This window comes from Aotus nancymaae, unplaced genomic scaffold (assembly GCF_030222135.1).
Source record: "Aotus nancymaae isolate 86718 unplaced genomic scaffold, 86718_ANA_hifiasm-v0.15.2.pri h1tg000250l, whole genome shotgun sequence".
NCBI lineage: Eukaryota > Metazoa > Chordata > Mammalia > Primates > Aotidae > Aotus > Aotus nancymaae.
In genome coordinates, this window is record NW_026988665.1 from 2,575,686 (window position 1) to 2,599,769 (window position 24,084).

A 24,084-nucleotide genomic window follows, 5' to 3' on the forward strand; every position below is an offset into this window, starting at 1 on the left:
ACCCATTCCTTCCCCCAGACCAGGGCCAGGCCTGCACACCCGCCACCCGCCACCTGCTGGGGCAGCAGCCACACACTCCCGCTGCTCACGGCAGACTCCTGCCTGTGCTCCCCGCCGGCAGCTGAGCATGGGCGGCCTTGCTGGGGGGCACAGGACAATTCGGGGCACTTGCCTCGCCTCTAACCTCCTTGGAGAGCCTCGGGCCCACCCTATGTGGCTCTGACAAGGGCCAGGCTCTGCACTAGGAGACCCCCTGCCCTGCCAGCCGGACACACAGGCTGCTCCGAGGAGCAGCCCCAGCACTCGCCCCTCGCCCATGGACACAGGCTGCCAGCAGCATCACTGCTGACCACTGACAGAGACGAGGGCATGCTAGCCAGCAGCACATGGACCCTGTGTCCCAGAGTCTCCTCGAGGAACAGAAACTGCCCTGAGAGCCCAGGGCCAGACCCTGCTGTGCAGCTCTGACCCCAGATGCCCAGGTGCCCACGCCGGCCAAGTTCACGCCAGCAGAGCCGCTGCTCACAGGCCCTGTTGGAGAGTCAGAGCCCACACAGCCACGTGCACGTGGCCAGGCACACACACGTTTGCTTTCACCCCTGTGACTCACAGCCCGAGCTCACACATCCCAAGCCCGTGGCTTCTTTCTTGTCTCCTTTTCCACATCGACCAAAGACATAACCTGCATCTGTGACGAGACCTCAGACAAGGCTACCCGGGGACTCTGAAAGGCCTGGCCTGGAAGCTTCCAAGACACCAGGGCCCCGGCAGTCAGGGAAAGGCCCAGGATTGTTACCAAGCGCCGGGAGGCTGAGGCGGGAGGATCACTTGAGCCCAGGAGTCTAAGGATTGCAGGGGCCTCACCTGGCCTCGAGATAAATTTTATTTTTTATATTTCTCTACCTCCCAGGTTCAAGTGATTCTCCTGCCTCAGCTTTCCGAGTAGCTGGGATTACAGGTACCCACCACCACACCCGGCTAATTTTTGTATTTTTAGTAGAGACGGGGTTTTGCCATGTTGGCCAGGCTGGTCTTGAACTCCTGACCTCAGGTGATCCGCCCACCTCAGGCTCCCAAAGTGCTGGGATTACAGGCATGAGCCACCTCACCCGGCCTGAGATAAATTTTAAAGGAAAAGACAAAAAAGCCCCCCTTCCCCGTCACCCATCTTGACCTAAGAGGGATGTTTGTGCACAACCTTCGCCCTCGGGGCTCCGGCCCCCAGCAGGTCTGAGTACAGGGGCTCCTGCCGGCACGCCTGGTAATCAAGTGATGCTGGGCCTTTCCCTGACCGCTGGGCCCTGGTGTCTTGGAAGCTTCCAGGCCAGGCCTTTCAGATAAGGGTCCCCATTTGGCCTTGTCTGAGGTCTCGTCACAGAGAACCCGGGGTTACGCATCTTTGGGAGGAAAGGCTCGGATGCGACGCTGTGGTCTGCTCAGCCCGCGCTGCTGGGTGGGGCAGGATTTTCACTGTTCAGAGAGTCCACTGTGACGGCTCCGTTAGGGAACCATCTCCCTTAGGGTGGCGGCCGCATCTCCATGGCGAGCTCACTCCTCCTCCCTCTGCCCTCTGTGGGGAAATTCCGCCGTCCTGCCCCAGCCCAGATCCGCCACTTCTCCAGGCAACCCCAGTTCTTTTCAGAGATGCCACCTGGGTGCTGAGTCTGCTCCTCCCTGCTGGGGAGCTGCTGCCCACTGGCCCTGGCCGAGCCGGAGAGTGAGTGCACTCGCATGCACACCCAGGAGCACCCATATTTAAGTGCACGCACCCATACACGCACGCACACACACCCACACACAGGCATGCGCACGCACACAAACACCTGCACAGGCACATACACACATGCATGCATGCACCTACGCACCTACGCAGGCACACACATACGCATGCATGCACACGCACACGTGCGCAAGTACACGGATGCACGCACGCACACATGCACCTGCGTAGGCACGAACACACATGTGCACGCACACGGATGCACACATGCACACACGCACCTGCGTAGGCACGCACACACACATGTGCACGCACACGGATGCACGCACGCACACACGCACCTGCGTAGGCACGCACACACAGCCATGTGCACGCAGACCTGCCCACAAATGCACAGGTTCACTTTCCTCTCTATGATGCAAACCCCCAGGCCACACTAACCCGAGCGCAAACCCAGGTGTTCCTTCTTGTCCCCCCTTTTCTGTGTCTGTACCCGCTGGACGCTGCCTCCATCACCCTCTCGGGCCCCTCCCTGTCCCGTTGGGCCCAACACCCAGAGCAGAGGCTCTGAGACCCCGATGCCCACCTCACTTGGAGGGACTAGAAGGCGTTAGGACTGAATTGTTCCAAGCGGGAAGGGGGGGAACAGGAAAGCGCCGACCTGTGGAGGAGGAGAAAACCTGAAAGCTTAAACTGTTACCCCAAAGAGCAGCTACCTCCAAGGAGGCTGCTTAACCCCAAGGGAGGGGGTGCTCCGCCCGCCTGCCAGCCCCCACAAGCCTGCCTGAAGCACAGAATCAGCCTCGCTCCCAGTCCCGGCCCCCTCGAACATCCCGGCTTAGTTTTAGACAGACATACACCCCGAAGTCTGAGTTCATTTCCATTTTCATCCACTGTTCTGGCATTGGAAGCAACGTGGTATCTTTTTATACTGTGTTTTCTGGGACAGTCGCTCTATATGATGTGATTCCCAGAAGAAGAATTTATAGCACAAACATTCCTTTAAAAATATGGCTCTTCCAGGCTACTCTGCCGTAATTAACCATAGACAATTAATATTTAAAGCTGTTATCACCTCACCAGGCAATGAAATTCCCTGAAATTCTCTGCGCACATCCCGACACCTTTACTGGCAAGATTGAATTAGCGGGAGAGGCACCTTGATTTTTAAAATCATCTTACAATAATGATTGATTCTTCATAGATCCCATCTGATGAATACTCAAAACCATTTGTCCAACACATGAAGAAGAGAAACCACTCAGATCCATTGAAAATATTCACTGGGAGGGTTTTGTGCACTTAAAAAAAAAAAAAAGAAAGAAAAAGAAAAGAAAAGAAAAGAAACCTGATGTCCTCTCATGGCTGCAGCTTCTCTGCGTTCCCAAATCCAATTCACAGGGGATTGTTTGGGGCGCTGGGGCCCAGCCGGCCTGACAATGTCCACCCGTCATCGGCAGCACCTGCACTCCGACTCAATGGCCCAAATTACGGGGCCCAGGCAGACACCCACTGACAATAAAGGACAGAAAAGGGCTCCGTGCTGCAAGCTGTGGGTGGGAATTACAAAAGGTTAAGAGACTAAATATAAAAACCCTTTGAATATAAAATCAATGTGCTTTGTCACTAAAATCTGGGTGCTGTAATTTAAACAAAATAGGGTTTCGAATATCTGCTAATAGTCGACGCGTTGGAAATTGTCTTCTTCTCAACGAAATGCAAATCCTTATTTGAAAGTTACAAACAAGTGAGCAACTGAAATGTTTCATATCAACAAAATCATAAAGTATGTGATGTGCAGTTACGTGTCACTGACATTCAGCCTCCAGAAAGAGAGCGGATTTGCCCTCTCGGTCGATTTATTTGTACAAATGAAAGCCAGGTTCCCGGGAGGTTTCCGGCTACTGTCGGGTCAGGGAGGAAAGATGCCTGGACCCCAAGTCCATGCCAGTTGTGGGAGGAGTGTGAGTGGCCGGGAGGCCTTTCCCCGGGGTGCGGACGGCTGGGCTGACTTTCCAGCCTCCTCCACAGACAGAGGAGCAAGGCCTGTGCTCCTTCCAACCTGGGCATGGGGGCAGGGCTGGAGCGCTCCTGGGGGACCCCAGTGGCCTTGACCCAGCAGGGAGTGGCTTCCGGGGCCCAGAGACCTCAGGGGTGGCTCGGGGTGACAGGGGGCAGCACAGGCATGCTGGGCGTCCGTGGCAGGTGCTCATCTGCCCCTAGCTGTTGCCCTGAGCTTCAGAACAGGCCGAGGCATTGGCAATTGCATTAAAGCGCGAGGCAGCGCGGCGCAGCTTTATTTCAGGTCTGACTCAAGTCCACGCTCTCTCGAAGCCCTCCTTCCCTCTCTCCTCTCCCCAGGACAGCCTGACCTCTGCGTCCCAAAGCCCAAAGGATGTGAAGTCTGGAGGTGGCTGAGAACGTTCCAGTTTTTGTTTGTGGCAGGTGGAGCAGGGCAGGGAGGCAGCATGACCCACTGGTGGGGCCGGCCCAGCTCTTCACACACGACCTCTGGGCAGAGGCCACAGTGAAGCCTGGCGGGTGTCCTGCCAGCCGAAGTCCAGCTGGGACCGGCGGGGGTGCTGTGTGAGCACAGCTGCCCAGGGTGGCCAGGTCAGAGCCTGTGCCCACACTCCCCACACACTCAGCCCCAGCACGGGGCTTTCGCTGCTAAAGCGGCAGACTTAGAGTTCTGTGGAGATGGGGGTGAGACTGCAGGCTGGCTCAGGGTCACGGCAGGGTGCCCCGCCCGCTTACTTGTGAGAGATGCGAGTGAGGGTGTGACCTCTGGTTCCCTGGGCTCCTCCGGCAGGGGTGGCTGGAGACTTAGGCCCTTGCCCGCCAGCCCTCCCCAGGACTTCCCAACTGGTTGGTGCAGCAGCGGGGGCCCAGTAGGGGTACGTTCATGATGGGCTATTTGGCAGATGGCCGGTTGACTGGCAGCCTCCATGCTCCCCTTCTCTGGTAACGGAGTCTTTGCCAGCACTTTGTGCTTCTTGTCTCTGTGTGGCCTGGTGTGGCTGTGTGGCCGTGTGGCCTGATGTGGCCGGGCCGTGCAACCAAGTTCTGAGCAACAGCGGTGAGTGTTGCGCCCCAGGAAGCTTCTTTACAAGCGGGGTCCCTTCTCCTTGCCACTATGCTTCCCCCTTTCTGCTGGCTGGAATGGGGGTGTGACAGCTAGAGCCTGTGCAGCCATCCAGGACCACGAGGTGGTGCAGGAAGATGACACTGGCAGAAGAGGCAACAGGAACTGGGGTCCCCAGTGGTTGGGGAGGGAGCTCAGCTCTCCCTCAAGCTCTTATGTGTGCGAGAAGTCACCATGGCTGGGCTGAAGCCACTCTAGTGTTGTTTGCTAAGAGCAGTCACATCTCATCCTAAGCACACGGCCTGCCGGGAGGAAGCCACACGTGGCAGGGGCTTGAGGACACCTGGGTCAGGCAGCACTGGGTCCTGCAGTGAGAGGGACCCCCAGACCTGGAGCTTCCGCCATGGATCAGAGGAGTACTCGGAAGGAACTCTGACGGACAGGTACCCTGGAGATTTTCTGGCCCAGGTTTCTTTCAGGTCTCATGTTGGATTATCTTCTGGCCTGAAGCTCTCTGGCCTGATGTCTCTGACCTGCACGTGAGTGGCTGTCAGGTGGGAGGTCCTGGCTTGGGGCTGGAGGACACGTGGACACTCAAAGACCCACGGCCAGTGCCAGGCTGGCAGGTTTCTGCAGGTGCTGTCTCTGCAGCCACGGGGCTGGATTCTCACTGGGCATCCTGCGTCCCATGGCCCCGGCTCTCTCACAGGTAAGCACCGAGGTGGAGACTTGAGGCTAGAACCGGCGCAGGCGCCCTCGGCCCCAGGACGAGCTGCAGGCAAGGGTCAGAGGGAAGGACGCCCGTCCAGGAGCCAAGCAGGCAGCACTGTGAGGGGCCAGGGACGAGTGTGAGCAAGGGACTGTGGTTTGGTTTTTTGAGAATGCAAAGTTCACACTCACAAGGAAATGATTGCTGGTGTCTGTTCCCTGGACATGCGGGGCAGTCTCAGATCACCGCCCTTTTTTGTCTTCTTTTAGGTGGATGGCTTAAAGCAAGCTGGCCCCGGCCCCGCTGGCAGGTGGTGACGTCTTGCTTGGTCCTGGGGCCTCCGTGGGGCGGGGCCTGGGCCTGTCTGGAATCCGCCCACGCTTCCGGCCGTGAGCAGCGCTTGCTGACTAAGGGACGGGCTCTGGGAGCTGCCTCCAACCTCGGGGTGACACTGGTGGGCCCGGGTCGACAGAGCTGGGTTCCTGACGCAGTGGGGCTCTCCAGCCTGGGGCTGATACCTCCAGGCCTCCCGGCCAGGACTCCTCTTTTCCGAAGTCATGATTGTCTCAGTTTTCCCTTACTTAGGGATGAATGCTGTCCTGGCTGGACCTGAAACTTCAAAACGACTCCGTTTCCTCTGCAGGGGTCTTGGCTGGCATCAAGTCCCCAGGCCCAAGTACTGAGTGGGACCCTCTGCTCAGCACCCTGCTGGTCCGGGCCGGGGAAACCTCATCTCCCCACCATGTCCCAGGGTGCTGTGACGGTCACACGTTGGGGGCAGACTTTCAACGGGAAACGGGAATCGGGAAGAAAAGTTTGTGTCGACTGCTGCAGGGAACGAGGGTGAAGATTCACGGGTCGTGGTCTGGAAGCGGCAAGCCTGATAAATCTGTCCTAACTGGGTGACGGATGGCACAAAGGAGGGTCAATACAGACTGAGGAGGCCGAGCGCCGTGGCTCACGCCTGTAATCTCAGTACTTTGGGAAGCCAAGGCAAGCAGATCACAAGGTCAAGAGATTGAGACCAGCCTGGCCAACATGGTGAAACCCCGCCTCTAATAAAAATACAAAAATTAGCTGGGCCTGCTGGTGGGTACTTGTAATCCCAGTACTTTGGGAGGCCAAGGTGAGCAGATCATGTGAGGTCAGGAGTTCAAGACCAGCCTGGACAACTGGTAAAACCTCGTCTCTACTAAAAATACAAAAATTAGCTGGGCATGGTGGCAGGCAACTGTGATCCCAGCTACTCTGGAGGCTGAGGCAGGAGAATCACTCGAACCTGGGAGGCGGAGGTTGCAGTGAGCCAAGATTGTGACATTGCACTCCAGCCCAGCAACAGAGTGAGACTCCAGCTCAAAAAAAAAAAAAAAAAAAAAAAAAGACTAAAGCAAGAGGGTGGAGGGCATCCCGGTGACGTCCATCGTAGACTCTGAAACAGCGGAGCCCCTTACCGGGGCCCAGCCTTCCCACTGTGCTTGGCCTGCATACTTTCCTGCCAGGGATCTGGATTTCACATGACACCCAGCAGCCCAGGAGACTCTGCCAAAGCTGACAGTGTTCCCAAGGCGTGGGGTCTGATGCTTGGTCCTGGGGGATCCACGTGGGGTTGCTGGACGGCTCAGCTGTCCCGGTAACTGCCCCTCCCGAGGAGGGCTGTGTGGACCGAGCTGCCTCTGGGCGGGGCTGCAGTCCGTGGAACAAGACATTGCTCAGCAGCTCCGCCCAGGAGGGACCTGTGGACTCAGAACTACCTGTCTGGGTCCTGCTGGGTCCTTGGCCCAGTCGCTGAGATGTGAGACAGACAAAGCCAGGACCCTGCCAACCGTGCCCAGGGGAAATCTGCCCAACCAGCCCCTTCCCATGAGGAACTTATTCAGTTTTAAGGAACACAAACGCAGCCTGGCGTGGTGGCCATGCCTGTAATCCCAGCACTTTGGGAGGCTCAGGCGGGAGCATTGCTTGAGCTCAGGAGTTTGAGACTATCCTGGGCAACATGGCGAGACCCTGTCTCTATAAACAAACACAAAATATTAGCCAGGCATGGTGGCTCGTGCCTGTGGTCCCAGCTACTCTGGAGGCTGAGGTGGGAGAATCGCCGGTGGAGGCTGCAGTGAGCAGAGATCATGCCACTGCACTCCAGCCTGGGCGACAAAGTAAAAGCTTACAGGGCGTGCCCTCTCTGACCCCAGCTGCTTTGTCTCGGTTTGGACTTGACTGCACTGGACCAGGCCAGGCTCCTCCCGTCCAGGCCGCCTCTGCACAGGCCTCAGTCACCCTCCCTTTACGGATGAGGAAACTGAGGCACAGAGAGGTTCGGCTGCACACTGGTGTGCAAACAGCAGCCCAGCCTTCCAGGGTTGGTCTCAGATGCACTCAGGAGGCCCAGGCAGAGCTTCCCACAGGCCCGCAGAGCTCGGAGCAAACTCCAGATGTCTGGGGTTCAAGCCTCACCAGGTCTCACAAAAACAAAAGCATGTTCCTCTAGGTGTCCCACAGGAAATTTCTTTTGTGCTGGAGAATTTATGGCTGGACAGTCACACCAGAGCCAAGCTAGAAATAGCCTGAACGGGGCTGGGATTTGGGGAGGCCCCCAGGTTGGGTGTGCTCAGACCCAGGCCGCAGGGCTGGTGCGGGGGGCCGGGGGTGGGGTGTGATGCAGGCATGAGGCTGGTTTCAATCGAGACCTCAATTCTTGGCTCCGAAAATCTCTCCAAGTAGAAGGCGTGGCGCCCGGTAAGTATTTTTATGCAGAAATATGAGAGCTATTCCACCGATGTGGTGTAAAATTGCTTCTATAAACTGAGGTGAAGGCAGACAAGGGGGCGAGGGCTGGCCCCCCCGTGGCCCTGCTGGCCCGAGGCTTCACTGTGTTGGCCTCCCATGGAGAGGTGCCGGGTCCTGCTGTCCCGCCCGGGCCGCCCGCACACTCTCTTCTGTGAAAGACGCCCCCGCCCTGCTGCTCCTCTCACGGCCATTGTTTGGAGGGAGGCTGGTCAGATCCTAGAAAAGTGAGCTCCCTGCAAGTGCAGACCCCCGAGGCTCTGAGGCTCTGGGGCCTCTGCCAGTAGCTGGGTGAGGTTTCCGGGGCAGGGGCACAGGCACGGAAGGTGGCCCTGCTGGCGGAGGTGCCTCCCAGGGTGGCAAGGGCCATCTCGCTGCCGCTTCCCCCACCGGCTAAGTCTTGGATCTGGGCTCACCACAGGCTCTCAGATCTGCCCCGCGCTCCTCGACCCAGGAACTGGCAGCCTGTGCCCTTCCCAAGCAGCGCCCCAGGCTCAGATCCTCACTGTGGCGGTCGGGGACCTCAGCCATCAGCTGGGCCCTCTTCAAAGGCCCCCAAACTCAAAGTGCCAGGCATTTGTCCAGTGGGGACCTCTGCGCCCAACCCCCATTTATTGTGCCTTGAGGTGCAGGGCTGTGGCAAGGAGGACCCAGTGGCCTGCAGCACTGCAGGGCCCCCGAACGCCACCAAGGGTGTCCCCTTACTCTGGCCCTGAGCCACACCCTTTGAGTTTACAGCAGGCTGAGCTGCATGGGAAGACGGAATGCCACTGGGCATGGTCAGCTGCAGCGATGAAGCTTCCGTTCAACTCCATGAGCAACTCTGGAATAATCCGTGTGAAGCCCAGGCCGCACATTCTATGGAAGCGCAATTCTCACCCGGCCCAGCCTGGGGGGCAGAGTTGGGGGCTGGGGGGCTCTGCTGGAGCATCTGGAGCCTGAAACTCGAGGCGTGGGGAGTGGCACCCGTTTCCCTCCTGGCTGCATCAAGAGAGGCCTCAGCATCTCTGCCCGAAGTGCGGGAAACCCTGATCTCGAGGGAGCGGTTGGCAATGTGGCACCCCAGAGCCGTGGCTGGCAGCCACTGTGGGGGCTCCTGGGCGGCAGGAGTGGCTGGGGCCGTGTCTAGGATGGCCACGGGCCTCCAGGCCTGGGCGAGTCTGCTGCTCTCAGCCAGGCAGACCCAGAACTCTGCTCTGCGAGGACCCCACGAGGCTGCAGGCCCTGCCAGGCTCAGGGCAGACGAGCAATCGACCTGAGCGTCTTCAGCCGCCTGGGACTGCTTGTCTGGGGATGTGGGCTGGCCGGCCCTGCCTCCTTTCTCCCACGCATGATGACTGACCCCAGGCGTGGCTTGCTTCCTCGCCGAGGCCTGCTCCGGCCTGGTTCTGGGCCCCTAAGACCCCACACTCCCTTGACTGCTGAGGCCACCCAACCCCAGCAGGTTTGTGAACGCCACTCACCAAGCTGGTCACCGAGGGTGTCCTCCTGGCCATGGAGGGCATCCGAATCCAGCTCTTCGTCTCCCCCGCGCAGGGGCACGTCAGCTTCTGCAGCTCCCCTGGCAGCTGTGGGCCCCAGCACCCCAGCTTCGGGGCTGGACACAGGGTAGGGGATGCATTCGAACCCACTGCAAAGGAAGGGGGGTGGCTTGGCTCTGCTCACCCTACACCAAGCTAGGGTGCAGTGAGACAGCATGGCCCATGCCCTGGACCCGGGATGTGCCTAGCGCTGAGTCCAGGGAGCACTACTCAGCCTCTCTCGGGGGGGGTCTCCGACTGGGATGGGACCAATGGAGACCCAGAGAGAAAAAGGCCTCGCCAGGGAGAAGATGGCAGGTCTCGGCTTAAGGGAATAGCTGCCTGCCGCCCCGTTATTATTTACAATGATTCCAGCAGCGTCGCCTCTCGGGTGTGTTCTGACTTTGACGGTGGGTCCAAGTTTACCCCAAATGCCCGACCGTCCTTAACTCTGGAGAAGGGCTGGTGGGAAAGGAAGTGTCAGCACTGCGGCTCAGACTGATTTCTGATAGCCCGGGCACGGCTAAGTTCTGACTGTGAATGGTACAATTCATGGATTTCCATGCCATGGGGCTTAGAGTGAGGCCTCCTCCTGGAGTCCTGCAGCTCAGGCCTCTGCGTGTGGGTTTGTGAGCAACCTGGTCTGGTCCGGTGTGTTCCTGGGAGGCCTGGTGAGTGTGCGTGGGGAGGGGCACCTGCTTTCCTCCTGGCTGCATCACGAGAGGCCTGAGCATCTCTGCAGCCGACCGCCCTCCCAGGAACACCGAGGGCCAGGGTCCTGATGTCTTCACTCCAGACACGGACCCGTGCCCAGAGGCTTGGGGGCCGAGCGCTGCGGGAGACTGGGGCCTCTGACCAGGGGCTCGCTGTCTTAGAAGGCAAGAAGGGCCACAGCAGAGGTCAGATACTGAAGTTCAAGGGAGCTGTTTCCTTAAACAGACATCGAATATTTCATTTGTCATAACCAGGACTTAGTCCAGGGAAAAAAGAACAAGGAATTAATATGATCTAAACGAACTCAAAACGAACTCATGTGGTAGCGTTCTCATTGAAACACATTCTCAAGGCGCCTAGCTGCCTTCACACAGGATGATCAGGGCCTGGGAAGCTGGCCTCCATGCCCAGGCAGACTCCTCTCCCCACAGACACTGAGGGAGTCCGGGCCTGAGACCAGGAGCGAGCCCCCAAGAATCCACCTCTGAGTCCCCCAGCAATCTCTGACCTGGGACAGCTGCAGCCTCTGGACGTAGGCAGGATCTGTCCTAATACACTTTGAATGAGAACGACTGGAGGCTGGAGGGTGGAGGCTGATGTGCCTATAGGAGGTATCACGGGCCAACGATCACAGCTTATTCCCAAAGTTTATGAGCGGGTTTTAAAGATGGCTGGCACCACGGCTGGGGCCTATAATCCCGGCACACTGGGAGGCTGAGGCGGGAGGATCGTTTGAGCCCAGGCAGTCAAGGCTGCAGTGAGCCTTGATTGCTCCAGCTTGGGCGACAGAGCGAGGCCCCGTGATGAGGAAAAAACTTCTTTGGAAAGAGAGGAAGAAGGAAGCAGGAAAGAAGGAAGGAAGGAGGGAGGGATGAGGGAGGGACGTCAGCCAGCCTCACTCAGGAACACAGAGCTATGGCCGCAGCCCTGGCCTCTGTGGCTCTGCCTGGCTCCCCTTCCTCCCAGGCCCCTCGCCATCCAGGGGTGCCTTCGTCCCTGTCTTCCCTCCACTGCACTGTACGTCTGTGTCTGGCTGGTCCTGGCTGCGCCCAGCCCTGCATCAACCCTGGTGGGTGGGGAGCACGTGGGCAGCAACAGAGCGAGGGGCGGCGGGGGCTCCGGGTGGGGCTTATTCTCATCCATTCCTCCTGAAAGCTAAGGAGGGACCCCCTGCCCCCCGCCCTCCCCAGTGTACTCACAACGGGGTCTGGATGAGCGTCTCTTGGTTGTCTCTGTCCACTTGGAAAAAGCTGACGTCAGAGTGCGCCGGCAGCTGCACGTATCTGACAGCCGCTGAGATCTGCAGGACCCGGCCTCTCTCACCTTCCAGGAGACAGGAGCAGGCCGTGAGCACTCAGGCACCCCAGAGTGGGGTGCATGGGCGCAGGCTCACCAGGACTTCCCCTGGGGGCAGGGGCTCGGGGCAGGCTTCTGGGATGCCGTGTTTGTAACAGCAGGGTCACATTTGCCGGTGGCCGTGACTGCTGAGGACCCTGACTTGCCTTCCGTGGCCTCTCTGCTCCTCTCCCATGCCCTGTAGAAGTGTCCCAGCCCTGGGATCTCTGGTGCTGGCCACACTCACCCCAATACCTCTGCACCCCTCACCTCAGGTCCTGGATCCCAAATCTCCACCTCTGGGCCTTGGGGAGCCCTGGCTCCACCATTGCCCTGGCCTGGGGCCAGCACACTATAGGAAGGCCTCTCTGTGCTGGCCAGCCTCATGGGTTCACCTCAGGCACACCCAGGCCCTGGACTGGTCAGGGGCGTGGGGTGGCACTGGCACTTGCAAGCTCCTGGGGCCTCCGTCATGGTCCTCGTCACCCTGGTGGATATCAGGCTCATCTCCCACCCTAACCTAGGGGGATTGGCTCCCCGCTCCACCAAAGTACCCAGCACAGGGCCTGGCACACAGCCAGTGCCCACTAAATGCCAAGCCATCTGCTCCAGTTGCAGGTGGCTGCACTCCATCACTCCTGGGAACCTCGGGCTGCAGTGGCCCCCAGAGGACCGTGCCCAAGGAGTGGACATCACTGTCCCTCTGAGTTTCCAAGCACAGATGCTCTGGGCCCTGCTGGGCAGGTAGAGCTGGGTATTCAGCCACACCCAGAAGACCCCATGTTGGGGGCCGGATAGCAGGGAGGAGTGGCTTGGGCACCGTGGTGGAGGCAAGATGGCTGTGCCGAGAGGAGCAGGAGGAAGAGGAAGGAGGCCGGGCGTGGTGGCTCACGCCTATAATCCCAGCACTGTGGGAGGCCGAGGCAGGCGGATCACCTGAGGTCAGGAGTTTGAGACCAGCCTGGCCAACATGGTGAAACCCTATCTCTACTAAAAATACAAAAATTAGCCAAGTGTGGTAGTGGGTGCCCATAATCATCCCAGCTCCTCAGGAGGCTGAGGCAGGAGAATCGTTTGAACCCACAAGGCAGAGGCTGCAGTGAGCTGAGACCATGCCACTGCACTCCAGCCTGGGCGACAGAGAGAGCCTTTGTCTCGGAAAAAAGAAAAGAGGAAGAGGAAGGAGATGAATGGATGGGGGCCCAGAGTGGATGCCGAGCTTTGGGACGGGCCCCCAAGTTCACAGAGGAATGGGGAAGCGACTGGACTTCAGCGACACTGGCACTCAGACAAAGCAGGGCCCAGGCGGGCTCCCGCTTGGGGTGGCCATGGAGGGGTGACCTCAGAGCCCGGGGCTGCGCCCGACCACCCAGTTGAAGTATCACACCCTGCAGTGTCCAGGGCCTGCTCATGTGCTTTCTGAGGTCATGGTCGCATGGAGGAGAGGTCAACAGGAAGTCAGCTCTCATCTTACTAAGATCTGGCAAAGGACACACGACTGGGAAAGAAAAGACGTCGAATGTCGTGTAAAAACTCCAGCGTAGCCTGCTGGACTTCTGTATGGGGTGGAGTGACTGGGACTGAGTGACACCCTGGTTCAAACAACCAAGAAAGCAAAGTGCAATGAAACTTGATGGTCAGAATCGCGGACACCTCAGGACAGGGATCCTTGAAAGAAGGAACAACCGGTGTGGACTCTACAATTAGCCTGGCCACTTAAAAGAACGTTTAGGATGAGCTGCAGAGAGGAAACCGAGGCAGAGTCCAATTAAACCCCCTCAGTTGAGAAAAAAAGAGCAGAGACCGTGGGGAACAAGACACACAGTCAGAGTTTTAAAGTTCAAAGGGCAGAGCAGCGGAGGAGAGGGACCCGGAGCAGAGGGAGGAGGCTGCAGGCCTGCAGGAGGCGCCGCAGTATTCAGCGGAGCACCGGTCAGCGCACTCAGAAGGAAACTCCACGAGGCTGGGGAAGAACCATCTGCAGAACTAGAGGGACCGGGACCTGGGGCTCACACAGGACTGGGCATAGCGCCTGTTCTCAGCCAGGCTGGGGAAATGGAGAAGTCACAGGAAGCTGGGGCAAGCTCTCAGAAGGGTCTTGCGACAGTCCTGGGGAGTAATTGGTGTGAGGCAGACAGGTCTCCAGCAGCACTAACAGATCATAAAAGCAAGACCCGAGAGGATTAAAGTGTCTCCAAGTCACCGAACTGTACTCCAGAATAAAGCTCAAGAATATTTACGGGAATACAAAAATATCCAACACCCAACAAGGTAAAATTTACAATGTCTGGCACCCAATCAAAGATTACGAGGCATGCAAAGAATGCAGGAAAGCGTGGCCCGTGATGAGGAGAAAAATCCGTCGACAGAAGTGGCCCAGAACTGATGTTAGAATCAGCAGTAAAGGACATTTAAACATCCCTATCATAACTGTGTTCCATGTTCAAAAGTTAAACAGAGACACAGAACATATAAAAAAGAACAAAGAGCCAGGCAAGGTGGCTCACGCGTGTGGTCCCAGCACTTTGGGAGGCCGAGGCGGGCAGATCACTTAAGGTGAGGAGTTCGAGACCAGCCTGGCCAATATGGCGAAACCCCATCTCTACTAAACATACGAAAAACTAGCTGGGCGTGGTGGCATGTGTCTGTCACCCCAGCTACTTGGGAGGCTGAGGCAGGAGAATCACTTGAACCTGAGAGGTGGAGGTTGCAGTGAGCCAAGATGGTGCCATTGCACTCCAGCCTGGGCAACAGAGCAAGGCTCTGTCTCAATAAATAAATAACTAAATAAATAAGAAACAAGAACAGAGTCGAACTTCTGGAGATGAAAACTACAATGTATGAGATGAAAATATGTTGGATGTGATTCGTGGCAGGTTAAACATTGCAGAAGAAAAGATTTATGAACCTGGAAAGGCAGCTGACCCTGGGCCAACATGGGGATTAAGGTCGCTGACCTTCCCGCAGTTAAAAATCCATGTATCAATTCTGTCTCTCCCAAAGCTTACCTGCTATAGCATACTGTTGACCAGAAGCCTTGCTGAGAACAGAAACTGTGAACACATATTTTGTATGTTCTATGTATTAAATGCTGTATTCTCATAATAAAGTAAGCTCAAGGAAAGACAGTGTCATTAAGAGAATCATAGTAAAAAAAAACACGGCCAGGCAGGCGCAGTGGCTCACACCTGTAATCCCAGCACTCTGGGAGGCTGAGGCTGGCAGATCACAAGGTCAGGAGTTTAAGACCAACCTGGCCAATATGGTGAAATCCCCTCTACTAAAAATACAAAAATTGGCCAGGCGCAGTGGCTCACTCCTGTAATCCCAGCACTTTGGAGGACCAAGGTGGGCAGATCACCTGAAGTCAGGAGTTCAAGACCAGCCTGACCAACATGAAAAAACCCCGTCTCTACTAAAAATAAAAAACTAGCTGGGCATGGTGGCGCATACCTGTAATCTCAACTACTCGGAAGGCTGAGGCAGGAGAATCGCTTGAACCTGGGAGGTGGAGGTTTCAGTGAGCCGAGATCATGCTTTTGCACTCCAGCCTGAGCAACAAGACCAAAACTCCACCTCAAAAAATAAATTAGCTTGGTGTAGTGGCAGGCACCTGTAATCCCAGCTACTCGGGAGGCTGAGGCAGAAGAATCATTTGAGCCTGGGAGGTGGAGGTTGCAGTGAGCCGAGATTGCGCCACTGTACTCCAGCCTGGGGGACAGAGTGAGACCGTCTTAAAAAGAAAAAAAGGATATTTCCTATTCACTAAGTGGAACCAGATTATCATGAAGATCTTCATCCTTATTACCTTCACACCAAAGAGACTGAGGAGGAGGAAGAGGGGTTGCTCTTGCTGTGGGGGTGGCCGAGGCAGAGGAAAACCGTGTATGAGTGAATCTCGCAGTTCAAACCTGTGTTGTTCAGGGTCCACTGTGCAGCTATAGGAGGCATTCCGAACAAACCATGGAGGAACAAAAGAGTAAAAAAGAAAAAACAGGAAGGAAGGAAGGGAGGGAGGGAGGAGGGAAGGAGGGAAGGAAGGGAGGAAGGGAGGGAGGGAGGGAGGGAGGAAGGAGGGAAGGAGGGAGGAGGGAGGAAGGGAAGGAGGGAAGGAGGGAAGGAGGGAAGGAAGGGAGGAAGGGAGGGAGGGAGGGAGGGAGGAAGGAGGGAAGGAGGGAGGAGGGAGGAAGGGAAGGAGGGAAGGAGGGAAGGAGGGAGGAGGGAGGAAGGGAAGGAGGGAGGAGGGAAGGAGGGAAGGAGGGAAGGAAGGAAGGAGGGAAGGGAGGGAGGGAGGAGGGAAGGAGGGAAGGAGGGAAGGAAGGAAGGAAGGGAGGAAAGAAGGAAGGAAGGAAGGAAGGAAGGAAGGAAGGAAGGAAGGAAGGAAGGAAGGAAGGGAACCAGTGAATAGAGGAACGACCGCAAGTAGCCTAACTGTGGGAAATACATGGAATATTGAAAAGTTTCCAAGTTTAATGAAAACACCTGAGGCCAGGAGTTTGAGACCAGCCTGGCCAACACAGTGAAACCCCGTCTCTACCAAAAGTACAAAAATTAGCCAGGAGTGGTGGCAGGGACCTGTAGTCCCAGCTACTTGGGAGGCTGAGACAAGAGAATCACTTGAACCCTGGAGGCAGAGGTTGCAAGGAGCCAAGATCGTGCCACTGCACTCCAGCCTGGGCGACAGAGTGAGACTCTGTCTCAAAAAAAAAAAAAAAAAAAGAAAAGAAAAGAAAAAGAAGAGAAAAGAAAGATACAGCAGGTTTTATGTTCTATGTCTGGCAAAATTATCTATAAAAAAATGAAACTTTTGGGAGGCTGAGGTGGGAGGACTACCTGAGGTCAGGAGTTTGAGACCAGCCTGACCAACATGGTGAAACTCATCTCTACTAAAAATACAAAAAAAAAATTAGGCATGGTGGTGAGCGCCTGTAACCCCAGCTACTCCGGAGGTTGAGGCAGGAGAATCACTTGAACTTAAGATGAGAGCAGATGGAGGTATGGACCCACAGAAGGGCGAGAAGCCGCAGAAGCTGCAGTGACGCGGGTCAGCAGAGGAGGCTGTTTTCTGCCTATTAAGTAAACATTAAAACCTAAGTGGTCATTTAAATAAAAATAACAATGTATTATTAATTTTATTACATAAATGAACATAAAATGCATGAAAACAATTGCACAAAAATTGGGAGTGGCAAAAAAGGTATAGCATTATACAGCTTTTACTAGTGAAGCAGAATTACATCTCTTGAAAATATTGGTGCCAGGAGTAAAGAATAAAATAAAAAAGAAAGAAAGAGAGTAACTGTGGTAAGCCAAGTACCTCTGCTACCCCTGAGATGGCGAGACCAACCCTTCCTCTTCCTCCTCCTCCAATACCTTGATGATGATCCCCTTCCACTTCATGAACTGTAAAACCTTAAAGTAACCCCTCAAATAACAAAACAAAGAGTTAGAATTAACATGTCAGCAGAGGGCCAGGCATGATGGTTCATACCTATAATCCCAGCACTTTGGGAGGCCAAGGTGGGCAGATTGCTTGAGAGCAGGAGTTTGAGAGCAGCCTGGGAAACAGAGTGAGAGCCTCTCTCTACAAAAAAAAAAAAAAAACATTTAAATTAGCCAGGTGTGGTGGTGTGCACCTGTAGTCCCAGCTACTCAGGAGGCAGAGGCAGGAGGATTACTTGAGCCCAGGAGTACGAAGCTGTAGTGAGCTACAACTGCACCACTGCACTTCAGCCTGGGTGAAAGAGTGAGGCCTTGTCTCGAAAAAAAAATCAGAGAAGATAACATGGAATCATAAAAAATGCCCAATTCAAAAAAGATAAGAATAGATATGGGGGAAATAAAGAGCTGGGGCAAATTAAAAAATAGTAAAATGGTAAATTTAATCCTACTGTGTCAATAACCATATTAAATGTGAATGGTATAAACAGTTGAGTTAAAAGGCAGAGATTGTTAGATTGGATAAAAAAGCAAGACGACTATATGCTTCCTACAAAAAGTACACTTTAAAAACATAAGCAGGGTAAAAGTAACAGGATGGATAGAGCTATATCATGCTAATTCTCGTCAAAAGAAATAAAAAGTGACCATATTAATATCACAGAAAGTAGATGTAAGAGTAAAGACAGTTACTAGGGATAAAGAAAGAAATTTCACAGTGATAAGAGATCAACTGATTAAACAACAAAAATTCTGAATGTGTATGCCCCCAATAGCAGAGCCTCAAAATACATGAACCAAAAATTGATAGACATAAAAGCATAAATAGGCAAATCTGTTTTGTTTTGTTTTGAGACAGGGTCTCACTCTGTTACCCAGGCTGGAATGCATTGGTGTGATCTCAGCTCACTGCAACCTCCACCTCCGAGGTTCAAGCAATTCTCCTGCCTCAGCCTCCCAAGTAGCTAGGATTCCAGGTGTGAACCACCATGCCTGACTAATTTTTGTATTTTTAGTAGAGATTTTAGTAGAGATGAGCTTTCTCCATGTTGGCCAGGCTGGGCTCAAACTCCTGACTTCCAGCGATGTGCTCGCCTCAGCCTGCCAAGATGCTGAGATTACAGGCACAAGTCACCGCATCCGGCAAAGCAAATCTATTATAGTCAGATATTTCAGTATACTACTCTCAATAACTGCTAAAACAAGCAGACAGAAAATCAGCAAGGATATAACAAACTTAAACAATAATATCAACAAAATTGACCTGATTTAGAAAATACTGTACTCAACAGCAGAATTCACATTCTTCTCAAGTGCACACAAACTCTTCCAGAAAATTGAAGAGAGACTTTTTCCCAATTCACTCATTCTATGAGGACAGCATTACCTTGATAGCAAAACTAGACAAAGACATTACAAGAAGAGAAAATTTCAGGCCAATATCTTTCATGAACAGCGATACAGAAATTCCCAACAAAACTTTAGTAAACTGAAGGACAAGATAATTTATTGCTCTATTTTAAAAAAAAAAACAAAAACAGAAAAATTAAAAAAGACCAGGCATGGTGGCTTATGCCTGTGATCCCAGCATTTTGGGAGGCCGAGGTGGGAGGATTGCTTGAGCCTGGGAGTTTGATACCAGCCTGGGCAATGTAGTGAGATTCTGTCTCTATAAAAAAACAAAAACAAACAAACAAAAATATAATTAATTGGGGAAAGAATACTCTTTTTAACAAATGATCTTGGGACAAATAGATATCCACATTCAAAAGAATATACAGCAGTTGGACCCCTTCCTGACACCACACAAAAAGATGAACTCCAAATGGCTTCTAAATGTAAAAGCTAAATATACATATATACACACACACATATATATTTATAAATACAAATATATATTTATTTATATATAATATAATATATAATAAATATATTATATATATTTATATTCATAATATATTTATAATACATTTATTATATATATTTAGCTTTTACATTTAGGAACTATTTGGAGTTAATCTTTTTATATATAAATATAAATATTTAGCTTTCATATATATATATATTTTGAGACAGTCTCACTCTTGGAGTGCAGCGGCATGATCTTGGTTCACTGAAACCTCTGCCTCCTGGGTTCAAGCAATTCTCCCTGCCTCAGCCTCTCAAGTAGCTAGGACTACAGGCACTGGCCACCATGCCCAGCTAGTTTTTGTATTTTTTAGTAGAGACAGATTTTTGCCATGTTGGCCAGGCTGGTATTGAACCTATGACCTCAGGTGATCCACCTGCCTTGGCCTTCCAAAGTGCTGGGATCAAAGGCATGAGCCACCACGCCAGGCCTAAAAATATAAAATTCTTAAGAGAAAGCATAGGAGTCTGGGCTAAACAAAGTCTTCTTAGATATGACATCCAAAGCAACAAAAAGAAAAATAGAGAAATTGGGCTTTATCAAAACTTAAAAATTGTGTGTTTCAAAGAACACCATCAAGAAACTGCCAGACTGCCCACAAAATGGGGAAAAAAAATTGCAAATTAGATATCTGATAAGAGACTTGTATGCAGAATATATAAAGAACTCTTAAGACATTTTGATGCAGGGCAGGTGAGCTCCACAGAGGGCTTAGCCTGTGAGGGTTCTTGGCTTTGGCCAGGGAAGGATTCAAGGGCGAGCGGGAGGTATGGGAGGGGCAGGGCTACAGCTCTGTGACTGCTCCTGTGGAGCAGGGCTACCCTGCAGGTGAAGAGCAGCGGTTCAGGGCAGCGTTGCAGTCATATTTACACCCACTTCTAACTGCATGCGGATTAAAGGGTGCTCTATGCGGAAATTTCTAGGGAAGGGGCAGCAACTTTTGGGTCATCAAGTCATTGCCACGGAAAGGGTCGGTAACTCCCAGGTGTCACCAGGGTGATGCTAAACTGGCATGATGCGTTGGTCGGCATGTCTTACAGAAGGCTGCTTCTGCCCTGGCACTGTTTTATCTAGTCCTCAACTGGTCCTGTGTCTCAGCCCCACTTCTGGCAGCAAGGGCCACCTCCTACCTCCATTTCTCAAAATAAGATCTACAAATGGTCCAAGGCACACAAAAAGGTGCTCAACAACCAGCCTTTAGCGAAATGTAAATCAAAACCACGAGAAGGCTCTACCTCACACCCACACAGATGGCTGTATCAAAAAGACAGGCAGGCCGGGCGCAGTGGCTCACACCCGTCATCCCAGCACTTTGGGAGGCCGAAGTGGGTGGATCATGAGGTCAGGAGATCGAGACCATCCTGGCCAACATGGCAAAACCTCATCTCTACTAAAAATACAAAAACTAGCCAGGTGTTGTGGCGAGTGCCTATAGTCCCAGCTACCTGGGAGGCTGAGGCAGGAGCATCACTTGGACCCAGGAGGTGGAGGTTGCAGTGAGCCGAGATCATGCCACTGCACTTCAGTCTGGAGACAGAGAGAGACTCCATCTCAAAAAAAAAAAAAAAAGAAAAAAAAAGACAACAGCAAATACCGAGGAGGGTGCGGAGCCGTGGGAACCCCCATTCATTATTGGGGTGACGTCAAAAAGACAACAGCAAATACCGAGGAGGGTGCAGAGCCATGGTAACCCCCATTCATTATTGGGGTGACGTCAAAAAGACAACAGCAAATACCGAGGAGGGTGCAGAGCCATGGTAACCCCCATTCATTATTGGGGTGACGTCAAAAAGACAACAGCAAATACCGAGGAGGGTGCGGAGCCGTGGGAACCCCCATTCATTACGGGGGTGACGTAAAAAAGACAACAGCAAATACCGAGGAGGGTGCGGAGCCGTGGGAACCCCCATTCATTACGGGGGTGACGTAAAAAAGACAACAGCAAATACCGAGGAGGGTGCGGAGCTGTGGGAACCCCCATTCATTATTGGGGTGACGTAAAAAAGACAACAGCAAATACCGAGGAGGGTGCGGAGCCGTGGGAACCCCCATTCATTACGGGGGTGACGTAAAAAAGACAACAGCAAATACCGAGGAGGGTGCGGAGCCGTGGGAACCCCCATTCATTACGGGGGTGACGTAAAAAAGACAACAGCAAATACCGAGGAGGGTGCGGAGCCGTGGGAACCCCCATTCATTACGGGGTGACGTAAAAAAGACAACAGCAAATACCGAGGAGGGTGCGGAGCCGTGGGAACCCCCATTCATTATTGGGGTGACGTAAAAAAGACAACAGCAAATACCGAGGAGGGTGCGGAGCCGTGGGAACCCCCATTCATTACGGGGTGACGTAAAAAAGACAACAGCAAATACCGAGGAGGGTGCGGAGCCGTGGGAACCCCCATTCATTACGGGGTGACGTAAAACCCTATAGCTTTTCACGTTCAGACTGAAAAGCAAGAAGTAACGTTGTGTTTATTTACAGACAACATGATCCTATGTAGAGAAGGTCCTAAGGGATCCTCCAAAGCAGTAGAATAAATGAGTAAAGGAAGTCAAAGGAAATGAGGTCAACATGTAAAGATCAATTGCAGTCCAGCAACGTCCAAAACGGAGTTCAGAAAATTTTACTCACAATGGCATAAAAAGAATACACCAAATTTATCAGTGCTTTAATTACTGTATTAATAGTTATATTAATAATTATAATTCAATATCTAATGATAATACATTATTATGTATTAATAGATTTCGTATAGAAGGGCAAGATGTGTGCTGAGAGTAACCAGACACCGGGCAGAGAAAGTCAGGCTCTGACTCAATGGAGAGACGCTCTGTTTCAGGAACCGGAGGCCTCGGTCTTGGTGAGACGGCCATTCTCTCCGGAGGGGTTCAACGCACCCCCATCAACATCCCAGCAGCCTCCTTTTGTTGTTGTGGCAGAAATTGGCAAGCTGATCTTAAAAATTTATACAGAAATGCAAAGGTCCCAGCAGAGTCAAGATAATTTTGAAAAGGAAGAATGAAATTGGAGGAATCTCCAATTGGAAAACGTGCTAAAAGCAACAGTAGTCCAGAGAGTGCGGTCCTGGCGTAGGCCGAGGATGCGTCAGGAGCGACAGGCCAACGGAGCAGAACTGGGAGTCCAGACAGAAACCCTGGCTCTTAGGGCAAACTGAGTTTCATCCAAGGTGCAAGGCAGCTCAATGGCGAAAGGACAGTCTTTTCAACAAATGATGCTGGGACCACTGAACATCCCCACGAAGAAGAGATGAATTTAGAACTTTATCTTTTCCACGAAAATTAAACTGGATCACAGACCTGAATGTAAGAGCTAGAACTATCAAACCGCTACAGGGCTATGAAAACATCTTTGTGAAACTTGGGTTAGGCAAATAATTTTTAAATACAGTTCCCAAAACTATGATCCATAAAAAAAAAACTGGACAAATTGGACTTCAAAATTAACAACTTTTGCTGTTCCAAAGACAGCATTAAGCAAATGAAAATACAAGCCATGGGCAGACAGAAAACATTTGCAAAGATGTATCTGATAAAGAGCTTATATCCAGGACAGGCAAAGAACTCTGTAACTCAAAAATAAGAAGACAACCTTTTTTTTGGTCTGTTTTTAAGACAGGGTCTCCCTCTGTCACCCAGGCTCGAGTGCAAGAGTGCAGTGGTGCAGTTACGGGGCTCACTGTGGCCTCAACCTGCTGGGCTGAAGGGACCCTCCCAATTCCAGCCTTCCGGGTAGCTGGGACCACAGGCATGTACTACCATGACCGGCTAATTAAAAACAATTTCAGATTTTTTAAGAGATAGGGTCTCATTATGTTGCCCAGGCTGGTCTTGATCTCCTGGGCTCTAGTGATCCTCCCACCTCAACCACCCAAAGTGCTGGGATTTAGGCATGAGCCACTGTGCCTGACAGTCCAATCTTTTTCTTAAATGGGTACAATATTTGAATAGACATTTCTCCAAAAAAGATAAACAAATAGCCAACAAGCATGGTGAGAGCTGCTCATCATCACCGGTCATGAGGGAAACGCAAATCAAAACCACGAGGAGCCACCACTTTCCACCCACAGGGCAGTTAGGAGGACGTGGGGAAATCCGAACCCCCACGTGTGGCCGTGGGACTGCAAAATGCTGCCGCTGTTTTGAAAAACAGTTGAGCAGTTTCTTTAAAAGTTCACACATAAATCTACCATGTGATCCAGCAATTCCATTCGTAGGTACATACCCATGAGCAATGAAAACACACAAAAGCCTGTACACAAATGTTCACAGCAGCACTGCTCATAACCGCCCAGTGAAAACAGCCGCGGTGTCCACCTGCGGATGAGTGGGGGAGCAGACAGTGGCCCCTGAAGGGAACGGAAGACCATCCACCCAGAAAGGAAGGACGTGCCGACGGAGGCAGACGTGTCCACACACACACATATACACATGCAGAACTGTGCACATATGTGCAAGGAAGACACCCTAAGCACACATATGCGAGCACGCACATCACAGTATGTGCACACACACATGCCTGCACATGCCCATGCACACCCATGCACACACATGCCTGCACACACACATGCACACACCTGCATACCCATGCGCACACACACCTGCACACATACCCATACACATGCCTGCACACACACCCATGTACACACACCTGCACACACACCCCATACACCCCTGCACACACACATGTACACACACCTGCATACACATCCATGCACACATTACACTCCGACACCCCTGCACATACTCCTGCACACACACCCCTGCACACACCCACATTGCTGCACACACACCATGCACACACACATGCCTGCACACAAACCCATGTACACACACGCCTGCACACACACA

General features: G+C 53.0%; 1 protein-coding gene across 1 annotated transcript in view; it reads right to left on the bottom strand.

Moving 5' to 3' along the window:
• Window positions 1-8,046: 8,046 nt before the first annotated feature.
• Window positions 8,047-24,084, bottom strand: part of MORN1 (MORN repeat containing 1) — a 42,983-nt gene continuing 26,945 nt past the window's right edge. Inside the window, exons 9-11 of the mRNA XM_064371951.1 lie at window positions 11,729-11,852; window positions 9,759-9,925; window positions 8,047-8,531 (exon numbers count right to left, since the gene is read on the bottom strand). Of these exons, the coding sequence (XP_064228021.1) occupies window positions 8,515-8,531; window positions 9,759-9,925; window positions 11,729-11,852 (308 nt within the window). The 3' untranslated portion in view covers window positions 8,047-8,514. The remainder of the gene's footprint in view (window positions 8,532-9,758; window positions 9,926-11,728; window positions 11,853-24,084) is intronic.